The sequence below is a fragment of the Gymnoscopelus microlampas genome (genome assembly GCF_963454915.1).
Source record: "Gymnoscopelus microlampas genome assembly, chromosome: 5".
NCBI lineage: Eukaryota > Metazoa > Chordata > Actinopteri > Myctophiformes > Myctophidae > Gymnoscopelus > Gymnoscopelus microlampas.
This window is the reverse complement of record NC_139942.1, coordinates 5,209,178-5,222,727: the sequence shown is the minus strand read 5'-3', so window position 1 is coordinate 5,222,727 and position 13,550 is coordinate 5,209,178. Positions and strand designations below refer to the sequence as shown.

The 13,550-nt window shown below is 44.6% G+C and overlaps 1 protein-coding gene across 1 annotated transcript; it reads left to right on the top strand.

Moving 5' to 3' along the window:
• Positions 1-4,357: 4,357 nt before the first annotated feature.
• Positions 4,358-13,216, top strand: LOC311044848 (extracellular calcium-sensing receptor-like; the record flags this gene model as incomplete). The annotated part of the gene is made up of 10 exons (XM_084056663.1): positions 4,358-4,363; positions 4,469-4,599; positions 4,734-5,028; positions 5,613-5,699; positions 6,186-6,455; positions 6,836-7,042; positions 7,109-7,384; positions 10,548-10,775; positions 10,866-10,989; positions 12,303-13,216. The coding sequence occupies 10 exons, from the start codon at positions 4,358-4,360 to the stop codon at positions 13,214-13,216; spliced, it is 2,538 nt and encodes an 845-aa protein (XP_083912789.1).
• Positions 13,217-13,550: the final 334 nt, after the last annotated feature.

The window sequence follows — 13,550 nt, the reverse complement described above, 5'->3', positions numbered from 1 at the left end:
CTCCATCGCGTCGCTCCTGCTGAGTAATGGCCGCTTCCCTAACGCAGACAAGGACTTCAATAGAACAACATCAGCAAGAATCCACGAGCTGCTCAGGGCCCCAGGATGCGATTCCAACCTATCCATCAACTTCACGACGAAAGAGATCGATCTGGCCACACAACGCCTGAAGACTGGTAAGGCACCAGGCATAGACGGCATCCACCCAGAGTACATGAAACATCAAGGCAAGAAGGCAACTGACTGGCTCTGTTCCTTCCTTTCTGCATGCCTCCAGTACTCAAAGCTGCCAAAGATCTGGCGTCGTGCTAAAGTGATCGCCCTGCCAAAGCCAAACAAGCCGAGCGATGACCCAAAGGGATACCGGCCCATCTCACTGCTGTGCGTACCCTTCAAGCTCCTTGAACGCCTCATCCTGGCACGCCTCACCCCAGTGATCGACCCCCAGCTGCCCAAAGAACAGGCTGGCTTTCGAAGCGGTATGTCAACAACAGACCAGGTGACCCTTCTGTGCCACGACATAGAAGACAGCTTCCAGGCAGGAGAGAAGGCGGGTGCCGTCTTCCTAGACCTCACGGCTGCCTACGACACTGTCTGGCTGCGTTGGCTACATATGAAGCTTCTGGAGACCATCCCAGACAAGGGATGACGAGAAGCCGCCACGCTGGCCCTCGCTCGGAAGGCACAGATGAGTGAATCCCACCTCCTCCACAAGGTCGTCACGGAGACACCACATCGCGTGCGCCTCAAGTCCCGGCGCCCCTTTGCCACACAGGCCCAGGAACTGCTCCGCACAACACCAGCGGACACCTCCAAAGCTTCCTGGGTGAAGGCAAGATGGAGGGACCAGTGGAAGGCAGCAGAACCATCCAGGCTCCACAAATACATCGAGGACCCAGCAGATGTTCCTGGCCAGCACCTCCCATGCAAGGAGTGGACAACCCTCAATCGCCTGAGGACAGGTGTTGGACGTTTCAATGCATCAATGCACAAGTGGGGTCTCACAGACAATGCACATTGCGAATGTGGGGATCCAGAACAGACTGTGGAACACGTTATGACCAGCTGCCCCAAATTCCGGCCACCTAATGGTGATCGTGGTTTAATTGACCTAGACAATGACACATTGGACTGGCTTGCTGCAACGGAGCTGAAGGTCTAAGGACATACGACAGAAGAAGAAGAAGTGGCCGATGATGACTTCTGCTACAATGTGTGGGTCCTTTGATGACTGTATAATCCAATGCGGGATGCACACTGTCTGCCACAGACAGTGCAAGTGAAAACCTGACCCGATGGGGCAGGTGCAGACTTGGCCAACTTCCTTTTTTGACTTCTTGCCAGGCGGTGTTCCATTCGGTTCTCTTCTGCCAGTTGTACTCCTTGTTGGCAGAGTCCACGCCAGGAAGAGCAGTCCACAGCAGCATCTTCAAGGGAAGCAGGCTTAATTCCACACTTCTTTAGAGAGGTCTTCAGTTGGTCCTTCAACCTCTTTTTCTGTCCCCCTGCAGAACGTTTGCCTAGGTGGAGTTGGCCATATAGTGTCCTCCGAGGCAGGCGACTGGCTGGCATCCTGATGACATGTCCAAGCCATCTTAGCTGGTGGTGCAAGATGGTGGCCTCTATGCTCCTGCAGCTGGTTCTCTGGAGGACTTCAGAGTGTGGCATACGGTCTCTCCAGGTCACTTTTAGGATGCGTTGGAGGCATCTGTTGTGGAACGCCTCGAGCATCTTCAGATGCCGGGAATAGATGGTCCATGACTCACACCCGTATAGGAGGGTGGAAATGCATATTGCCCTGTAGACTGCTATTTTTGTGTGGATGTGGAGGTTACTGTTGCTAAAGACCCTTTTCCTCAGCCGTCCGAAGGAGGATGAGGCTTGCTTGATCCTGTTTTGGATGTCCTTGTCGATGCTGCAGTCCTCTGACAGGATGCTTCCAAGGTACTTAAAGTGTGGAACGATGGTAAGTGGGGAATCTGCAACGGAGAAGACTGGTGGTGTCTGTGGGGGTTCTGAATACCACTGGCAGAGGACTTCTGTCTTGGAGGTGTTTACAGAAAGTCCCATTCTGCTGTAGGCTCTCACAGCGGCCGCCAGAGTGGCCTGCAGTGCCTCTGGTGTGTGTGCCACAAGGGCACAATCATCAGCATACTGGAGCTCCAGTATGCGTACAGTCTGGAGCTTTGTTGTGGCTTGAAACCTCCTGATGTTGAAGAGGTTCCCATCCAGTCTGTAGTCCAGGGTCACCCCACTCCCCTCCTCCATTTCCTTGTGTAGAAGTGTTGTTACACACAGGAGAAAGATATTAAAAAGGATAGGTGCGAGAACACATCCCTGTCTCACACCAGTACCTACTCCGAAGGAGGCAGATTCTAGTCCACCTATTGTCACCTTGGCCCTCATCTCATCATGAAACTGCCGGAGGATGTTAACAAACTTCACCGGGCAGCCATAGTGCAGAAGTACTCTCCACAAAAGGTCACGGTGGACGGTGTCGAATGCCTTGGAGAGATCCACAAAGGCCATGAACAGGTCTTGTTTTTGTTCACGGCATTTTTCCTGCAGCTGCCGCGAGGTGAAGATCATGTCCACTGTGCTTCTGTTTTTCCGGAATCCACACTGGGACTCTGGCATCAGGTCTTCAATGATGTTCTTGATAAGCCTGTGGAGCATGATTTTTGAGAGGACTTTGCCTGCGACAGAGAGAAGTGCTATGCCCCGGCTTTTTCCACAGATGGATTTGTCCCCCTTGTTTTTATATATGGTGATAATATTTGCATCCCTCCATTGTTGAGGAACGCTTTCTTCCCGCCATATTAGGAGATGAAACGGTGGATTGCTCTGGTGCATAGGTAGCCCCCCTGCTTCAGGATCTCAGCAGGGATGGAGTCAGGTCCTGGGGATTTGTTGTTCTTCAATGCCCTTATGGCAGCATGAACCTCGGTAAAGGAAGGTGGGAGGTCAAGGCTCTGGATGGTGGGTAGGGTTGGGAGATCCTCTAGAACAGAGAGATCAACGGAGGCTGGCTGGTTTAAGAGAGCCTCAAAATGCTCCCCCCATCTCTGGACAATCAGGGCTTGGTCCTTAATGAAGGAAGATTCATCCGCTGTTCTGAGGGGGCAGACAGTATGGGTTCTTGGGCCATGTGTGGCTTTTATTGCATCATAAAAGTTGTGCATGTCATACCTGTCTGCGTAGGATTGTATCTCCTGTGCCTTGGATACCCACCAGTGGTTTTGAAGTTGCCTCAGAGTACGCTGGACCTCTCTCCTTTGGTCTTGCCATTGGTTTTTCAGGGTTGCAGAAGATGGGTTATTGAGCGAGGATTTGTGGGCTTTATGCATGTTATTGAGGAGAGTGGTGATGTGTATGGAGTTTTCATCAAACCAGTCCTGATGTTTCTTCGTGCTGTAGCCAATAGACTGGGCTGCTGCTTCATAAAGTGAAGCACTTAGGGTGGACCACTTGTCAGTGGTTGTCCCCTCCATGCCCAGGAGAGGCTCAATGTTCTCCAGCTGTTTAGCTAGGGAACAGCGGAGGGTGTTGCATGCCTCTGTTTCCTGCAGCCGGGCACAGTGCAGCCTTCTCTTGGTGGACTTTCGGAGGCGTATGGCTGGGCGGATCTTCAGTTTGAGCATGGCCATGATCAACCGATGGTCCGTCCAACACTCTGCCCCCCTCATGGCTCGTGTGACGTGAACATCTCTCAGGTCCGTGCGTCTGACAATGATGTAGTCCAGGAGGTGCCAGTGCTTGGATCGAGGATGCATCCAGGAGGTTTTGTATTTAATCTGAAAGATGGTGTTGGTGATGGTGAGGTTGTGTTCAGCACAGAGACTTAGGAGTCTTAGTCCATTGGCATTGGAGTGGCCGACGCCATGTTGTCCAATCACGCCTTTCCAGATGTCGCTGTTCTTCCCCACTCTTGCGTTAAAGTCGCCCAGCAGCAGGATTGTGTCACTTTTGGGGACTTTGTGGAGGGCCTCATCCAGTACCTCATAAAAGCGGTCTTTCACATCCTCGTCTGATGGCAGAGTGGGTGCGTGGGCACTGAAGAGGCGCACGCGCGTGCATGCACACACAATTGATAAATGAAAGAACACACACAACATTATTTAGATACGAAAGGCTTGCTAATGTACATTAAGCCCTGCCTCTACTGCCTCTGCCTGATAAGTGCTGTGAAAGATTACGTAATGGTGGTACAGGGGATGGCAGAGCACTGATGCGTGGTGTAAAAGATTACGTAGTGGCATCAGATGGCACAGGGGACGGCATAGCACTGTGTATAAAATATAGCAACTGGACAATGGATTTAGAAAGGGGGGAGGGTGTTAGACAGAGGAGGACAGTCATGAGGGTTTCACTAGACACACACCTGCTTTCATACATGTACTTGATCTTGATATTGTTCTCTTCATTCTCTGCTTTGTCTTCTTCACCTTCCTCTTCTTGTGAGTTACAGGAACAGTTTAATCTGAACAGAGTTAATAAGGCTGGAGACTTTATTCTGGGTGGCTTGCTTCATGTCCACCGCTACTCTGTCTACTCTGAGTTGTCTTTCATCTCCAAGCAACAGGAGCCCATTTGCTATGGGTGAGTATCACAAATACAATAACAAGCATGACAACAGGCAACTTGTTTTGATTGATAGTACCATAGGATTAGTTGATTCTGTATATTTCTACCAAGATAAACATATATGGTAACAGTGGAGTTTTGTGTGTTAGATTTCACCTTGATGGCTTCAGGTGTGCACAGACCATGGCTTTTGCCATTAATGAGATCAACAGAAATAGAAGCCTGCTACCCAATGTGACTCTAGGATATAGTCTCTATGATACCTGTGTAACGCTTGGAGTTGCATTCCGTGCAACATTGTCATTGATCACTGGGAGAGAGGAGCAGTTTCAATTGGATGAGAGATGTGTTGGCTCCCCTCCCGTGCTAGGAATTGTGGGTGCTGATTCCTCAACAAGTTCTATTGCTATTGCTAGAATATTAGGTTTATACAGAGTGCCCCAGGTAAGTTTCCTATTTGAACCCCCTTTTACCATGACATATTGTATGCCTTACTTTGGTTACTTCACTATTAATTAATCTAAAATATGATACATAATGCATTTAGTGTTTTCTACAGCTTGAAAGACATAGAACATAATCGTTGCTGTCGAGCAGAAACCTTTTTCGTACATAAATGCCCTACTTTGTCATACCTCATTGTCACAAAAAAGCACCACAAATAGCCGATCTACAAGCTTACAACCTGACACCATATGACACGTTGTGATCTTGTAGATCTGCTATTTTTTGGTATTTTTGTGTTTCTGTGGGTTTTATGCATATTGAACCAACGAAAAGTATTAACGAGCTTGTGACTAAATAATAATACATTGGATCCCCCATCTCCTGAAAAGTAATTGTTTTGGACAGAATAGTTTTCCACCCGACAATGTGACTTTCAGCTAGAGCATCTGAACAGAGCTGGCAGGGGGGGAGGGGGAGCACAGATTGTTATTCTCACATTGTATGCTCTTATTCTCTGTTTGCTGTGGACATTTGTTAATTATTTAATATATTAGAGAACAGATGTGTTGTACCTTTTGTAGGTCAGTTACTTTTCCACCTGTGCCTGTCTGAGTGACCATAACCAGTTCCCATCCTTCTTTAGAACAATCCCAAGTGACGCCTTCCAGGTGATTTTATATAGGCAATACATCTGTAGTAGTACGGTGGTTCTCATATACTTTTTCATGTCATTTCATGTTTCCACAGTATTTCAAAAATGTTCACAGATATTAAAAAAAAAAAAGCAAGATCTACAAGCTCACACAGTTGTGAACTTTTTTTTGGCTCTTTTCAAATAGTCAATGTATATAGGGATAAAGTGGTTACACTGATTTTGATGCTATTAACTGCATTTGCTGGAGACCTACCTAGAACCCCCTCAACGACACTTTGAGAATCACTGTAGTAGTACATGTTCCACACACTTGACAAATACCTCCCTCTATTGAGTTAATTATGGTATTGCATATCTTGGTAGTATTATTAGTATTGTTGCTGGTGCTGAAGATCTTTATTGACAGCATCAAAAGAGAATGGTTATACCTTTTCTATTGTGGAATCTGTGTAGGAGATTCACTATGTGAATCTAGCTTAAGCACATATCTCTCCATCAGGTACGAGCCATGCTCCAGATTATGAGGTGGTTCAAGTGGACCTGGGTAGGATTGGTGATTATTGATAATGACTATGGACACAACACTGCCAGGTCCTTACAGTCTGAGCTGGCCCAGTCTGGTTTGGCTTGTCTAGCATATGTGGAGGTTGTGCCCATGGACTCTGACCCAGATGAACTTCAGAGGATTGTCTCTGTGATAAAGAAATCCACAGCTCGTGTGGTCATTGCATTTGTATTTGCGAGCCGCTTGGCTATACTCCTGGAGGAGGTTTGGTTTATTATTCATAATGCATTCATAATTATAAGGAATATGAAACTTTCTTTTTTATGCAATGCAATTTAATCACTATCTAGACTAAATGCTCAGCAATTGTGTGCTTATTTTACACATGTTCGTATTTCCCCTTTGATCTCAGTGCTTCTGTATACAATAAGCAAACAGATAATAACACCAATCAAACATCTTACTGGTATAACCAATTCTTAAAAAGTGTGTCTGTGGGTTCTGAGCCTATGAAAAGTTTTATCAAGAGTTTTTGACTAAATAATAACAACATTGGATCCATTTGAACACAGGTTCGGCTTTGGACATACAAGGTTTATGTCGAACAGAAATGATATACTAATATGTTTTGTTCAACACAATAGGTGGTAAAGCAGAATGTGACAGGTCTGCAATGGATGGCCAGTGAGGCGTGGACATCATCAGCCATACTCCAGACTCCTCATTTTATGCCGTACCTGAGAGGCACCCTGGGTATTGCCATCCGTCGTGGAGAGATACCAGGTCTCAAGGACTTCTTGTTAAAAATACATCCTGACAATGACCCTGACAACAGCCATGAAAATAACATTGTGAGTAGTTTGGTTCATTTCATATTAAACTGGTTTATTTATGTTTAATAAATTGTGTTTCTTCAGGTGAGGCAGTTTTGGGAGCACACGTTTCAGTGTAAGTTTGCACCCCTTCCTACAGAGTGGGTGGATAATGGTGGAGGGGTGTGTACTGGACAAGAGGACCTAGGAACAGCAGAAACTTCACTGTTGGATGTGTCTGACCTCAGGATAGAGTATAATGTGTATAAAGCTGTGTATGCTCTGGCCCATGCCCTCCATGACATGTTGCAATGTGTGCCAGGAAGAGGGCCTTTCATTGGGCACAGCTGTGCAAGTTTGCAGACACTACAGCTATGGCAGGTATGATATGAATTCACAGTTTACCTGTTAATCTTTCTAGTTGGACTCACATTTAGACTAATAGTGAAATGATTTAAATATCACATTGGTAAAACAAATGAAACATGGACACAGTAGGATGAAAATGTATTATAAATGTATTATGAATAATGATTGTACTGTGGATAATGTTGCCATTGATCGAAACAAAATAAAACACACACACACACACACACACACACACACACACACACACACACACACACACACACACACACACACACACACACACACACACTTGACCACTTACAATGTGCAATCAATTTACAATTTAAGCACATAGCAGACGCTCTTATCCAGAGCGACTTACAAAGGCAAACAATATACTATAAATAATAATTTGTCCATTGAAATTCTAGGATGCCAGGTAGAAAATGAACCTAGCATCTGCTTAAATAACTTAGCAATAGCAGAAGTGTGTGTGTGTGTGTGTGTGTGTGTGTGTGTGTGTGTGTGTGTGTGTGTGTGTGTGTGTGTGTGTGTGTGTGTGTGTGTGTGTGTGTGTGTGGCGGGGGGGGGGGGGGGGGGGGTGAAGTGTTACGGGGTAAATTGTAGTCTTAAGAGATGAGGCTTCAGATTACGGTGACAAAATATCTTCACTTTGCAAGTAAATCATAGCTGTTTATAACTTTATAGCATGTGATTAAATACATTTTCAAAAGACATACTTGTACACAACTAGAGTTAGGGCCACTCCACGACCCTCACGCCTACGTTGCACCGCCGATCCGACTGATATGGCCATATATTGAGATCTTTGTATCTGTCAGTCCTTTTTTTTATGGCCATAAAGCGAGATCCCTGATGTCATTAGTATATGTCAATCATGGGCATGGCCCCTTTTGTGGCCATATATGGAGATGTGTGATTTGTTTGTTTCTTAAGCCAATTTTAATATAGGATTAGTGTATTTCATTATTGTCTCCGCCAGGAGACTTTGTTTTCACTTTCTAAATATGACACACCGATTGGTCAAGCCTCACATGACACGTGACAATACAGTGAAATAGTGTGATCTGATTGGCTAGTGACGTATAGCGGCCTATAAATACATGGCGTCACTTTGAAAGAGTCTGTGCCTCTTTCAAAGTGAGGTAAGACAGGAACCATCACGAAATGGCTGAGAAATGGTGGATACTGTAACAATTAGATAGGATACATAATTGGACAGATAGGACAGATAGGACACTTACATAGACAGGAGGGATATGACACTTACACAGACAGGACGGATAGGACACTTATACAGACAGGACGGATAGGACACTTATACAGACAGGACGGATAGGACACTTATACAGACAGGACGGATAGGACACTTATACAGACAGGACGGATAGAACACTTATACAGACAAGACGGATAGGACACTTACACAGACAGGACGGATAGGACACTTACACAGACGGGACGGATAGGACACTTATACAGACGGGAGGGATAGGACACTTACACAGACGGGACGGATAGGACACTTACATAGACAGGACGGATAGGACACTTACACAGACAGGACGGATAGGACACTTACACAGACAGGACGGATAGGACACTTACATAGACAGGACGGATAGGACACTTACACAGACAGGACGGATAGGACACTTACACAGACAGGACGGATAGGACACTTACATAGACAGGACGGATAGGACACTTACATAGACAGGACTAGGGATGTCCGATATTATCGGCCTCCCAATATTATCGGCCGATATTAGCATAAAAATTGATATCGGGAAAATATCGGTATCGTTTTTTTTTTTGCTTTATAAATAAGTTACAGGAGTTCTTACTGTATATGGTGTGTGTGATATGAAATTTGAGCTTACCCTAATCACAATAATCCCCGCATATATCGGTATCGGTTGATATCGGTATCGGTAATTAAGAGTTGGACAATATCGGTATATCGGTTATCGGTAAAAAAGCCAATATCGGACAACCCTAGACAGGACGGATAGGACACTTACATAGACAGGACGGATAGGACATAATAATTAGAACATAAGAAGTAGAACATTCACAGAAGTAGAACATTCCCAACATTCCCAACACAAGTCTGTTGGCGGAGACTTGTGCTCCGAGGAGCACTTTTTCTAGTTATTATTATTATTAGTAACTTATTTGAATAATAACACATGAGAATGTAGAATAATACAACGTTTAATACAGCTCATTGATAATATAAACCTTATGTTTTATCAACTGTCATTGACATTTTCAGATTCTTCTTTAAGAAGATTAGTTAACATTCTTTGAAAAGTTAAAGGAGTATACCACTCATTTTCAACATTGAACCATGTCATGATTAACTTTACAGCTAATGTGTGGAAATTTAAAAAGAGCCCCCCCCCCCCTTCTATGTCGCCTAGAACTGGAGAATCCATTGTTGGGGTCATGCGATCAGTGACATATGGAAGGTGTGATCTCTGGCCCGCCATCTAGGCTGCAGCATTCACTAGAATGGGGAATCTCACTTCCAGCTGAAACAGTGCGACTTAATAATAATGGCATATGGTTATATATCACATTTCACAAGACATTGTACTTGTAGATAATAGAATTGGCTGGAATTGCTTTAACAAGTCTTAACTTTATATTCAAGTCGCGCTGTTTCAGCTGGAAGTGATATTCCCCATTCAAGTGAATGAGGAAGCCTAGAAGGCGGGCCAAAGAGTACACCTTCCCTATGTCACTGATCACATGACCCCAACAATCAATTATCCAGTTCTAGGCGACATAGAGCTTTTTTTCCTATTCCAAGTGGTTATGACTGCATTCCAAAGTTTGCAAACCCTGAGTAGACAACCCGGCCTGGCGGAGATTGGCGGAGATCTGCACTCTGAGGAGGACTGTTCTAGTTAAGGCAATCAATTCTACATGGTTCAGGCCTTCAGTAACTGTTGTCTTGCCTTCCATTTAATATTGCATCATTACAAATTATGTATTGCCAGACTGTCTCTCTCTGTTCGTCGTCACTGAACACATGACCCCAAACGATTGGTTCTCATGCTCTTGGCTGTAAATCAGCCCTAAATTATATAAATGACATAGTTAAGTGTTGACAATGAGTGGTAATCCCATTTAAATTCTTAATAATTTCCCTCATCACAATTTCTAGCTTGTCTATTACCTGGAAAAGGTCAACTTAACCACATCAAATGGTGATGATGTATCATTTGATGAGAATGGTGATCCTTTACCAATCTATGATGTCATGAACTGGGTGTGGCTCCCTGATGGAAGCGCGAAGGTTCACAATGTGGGTGTGGTCAAGAAGTCAGCCTCTGGATATGAAGAACTCATCCTTGATGAAGACAAAATCTTCTGGAACTTTGAAATCAAAAAGGTCACTTTGGCTTTCTGAAGTAACTAATGTTGAGCTCATGGTGTGAATGTAATTCAGACTGAAACTGATCACTGTTCCTTTCCTCTGTAGCCTCCTCGGTCAGTGTGCAGTGAGAGCTGTTCCCCTGGAACCCGGGTGGCCAGAAGGAAAGGAGAACCTGTCTGCTGCTTTGACTGCATTGCTTGCTCTGAGGGAGATATCAGCAATCAGACAGGTTGGTTGATTTATTGAGTTTATTGATTGAGTTTTTTTTGCTGATAGCACAGAAAAGAACACATTAGCACCTTATGACGATAACGATACAGCCACATTTGCAAAATCACAGAGAACACAAAATAAGAGAAAAAAAACACAACAAAAGTAGAAAAAGTGCTCCTCGGAGCACAGGTCTCCGCCAGGTCAGGTAGGTTATTGTGGCCTCCTGGTGGCGCTATAATAGGCCAATGTGAAAAGGGTGGCATTTCTTCCTCGGCCTAGTGGGAATGTGCGTGCATTCATGATTTAAGGCATTTTGTTGCAAAAATGTATTTAGCTAAATTAGACCTGATGGTGGCGCTATAACAGGGCAATGTGAAAAGGGCGGCATTTCTTCCTCGGCCAAGTGGGAGTAATATCCAAAAATGGGTTTTGCACAAATCGGCCTCCTGGTGAACAGGCTCATGTGAAAGATTTGGGGCAGAGGTTCTGTGCACAGTTTCCCAGCGACTGGGCCAACGGTGCCGGGGATTAGCTGGTCGCAGGCAGATGGACACACGGACGGACGGACACACGGACAGGGGGCAAAACATACTCTCTCGCCATGCCTTTCGGCCTAGCGTAGACAATAAAGCCTGAGGGTACGGTCACACCTAACTTTGATTATGCCTATATGTGGCCTTTTTTTTGGAATGGCTTTCAATGGGAACGGAGCGTTTTGTTGTGGAAATCTGCGCAATGGCAACAAAACGCTCTGTTCCCATTGAAAACTATTGCAAAAAGACGGCCACAAAGGTTAGGTGTGACCTTACCCTGAAGGCTTATTGTCTCCGCCCGGCCAAAAGGCATGGCATGAAAATTTGCACGCACATTCCCACTAGGCAGAGGAAGAAATGCCACCCTTATCACGGTGGCCTATTATAGCGCCACCAGGAGGCCACAATAACCTACCTGACCTGGCCTACCTGACCTGGCCTGTGCTCCGAGGAGCACTTTTTCTAGTTTAAGTATTGTTTTGTAGCAATTTTGGTGAGTTTGTTTTTAAGGCATTCAGGGAAACACTAAATTTCATTTCCTTTGTCAATTTGTTCCATTGCACTGCTGCACTTTATAAGTAGTTTTTACTCATTAGGTTTTTAAATTAGCGAGGAATAAAGTCAGTGAAGCTGCCTCGAGTGGAATACTTGTGAGTTTTATTTAAGTGAAAAGTAATTTAACAGATACTTTGGGAACTTGTTTAACATTATTTTAGGTGAGCAGAATATGTATGTAGATTGTGCATGTTTCAACTACAGTACTTGTCTGTCCCCTTAACCTTTCCGTCTTTGTTAGACTCTACAGAGTGCACCAGTTGTCCAGAGGACTTCTGGTCCAGTCCCCAGCGTGACCACTGTGTCCCTAAGATCATGGAGTTCCTCTCCTACCATGAGGCCCTGGGTATCTCCTTGACAACCATCACATTGCTAGGCACACTTATCTGTGCCATTGTCCTGGGAATCTTCGTCTATCATCGTGAAACGCCCATGGTACGCGCCAACAACTCAGAACTCAGCTTCCAACTTTTGTTGTCACTGAAACTGTGTTTCATGTGCTCACTTCTGTTCATTGGCCGTCCCAGGCTCTGGACTTGTCAGCTGAGGCATGCAGCTTTTGGGATCAGCTTTGTGCTGTGTGTCTCATGTATCCTGGTAAAGACTATGGTGGTGTTGGCCGTGTTCAAGGCCTCCAAGCCTGGGGGTGCAGACATTATGAAGTGGTTCGGTTCTATGCAGCAGAGAGGAACAGTTCTGGTTCTTACTTCCATCCAGGCAATAATTTGTACAGCCTGGCTTGTCTCTGCCTCACCAACTCCTCATAAAAACACACAGTACAACAGTGATAAGATAGTCTATGAGTGTGAGGTGGGATCAACAGTTGGTTTTGCAGTGTTACTAGGTTATATTGGTTTACTGGCACTCCTCAGCTTCGTCCTAGCATTCATGGCAAGGAATCTTCCAGACAACTTCAATGAAGCTAAGTTAATCACTTTCAGCATGTTGATCTTCTGTGCCGTGTGGATAGCCTTCATCCCAGCATATATCAGCTCTCCAGGCAAATATGCAGATGTAGTGGAAGTATTTGCTATTTTAGCATCTAGCTTTGGTCTTTTGGTGGCACTGTTTGGACCAAAGTGTTATATAATCATTTTGAAACCTGAGAGAAACACAAAGAAGTCCATCATGGGTCGCGGTGCCACCAAGACATAGAAGCAGAAATTCAATGATAATACATTTTCTGTGTACTTTATAATATAATTGTGTATATATATATATATATATATATATATATATATATATATATATATACATACACATTTGATTGTTAGTGATATATATCAGATTAAACAAAATCTTGTCAGAGATGCAAACCTATATTATTTTTCATAAAGAAAAGTTGGTGAAAAGTTGATTACTCTCCGTTACAGACTAAGTTTGGTGATTTTACTCCTATGCAGACAAGTAAAATGTGTCAGCGGTGCATAAGGTTTTCTTGTATAAAGATGGGACCAAGTGGTTGTCATATAATGAAGACAGCCATATG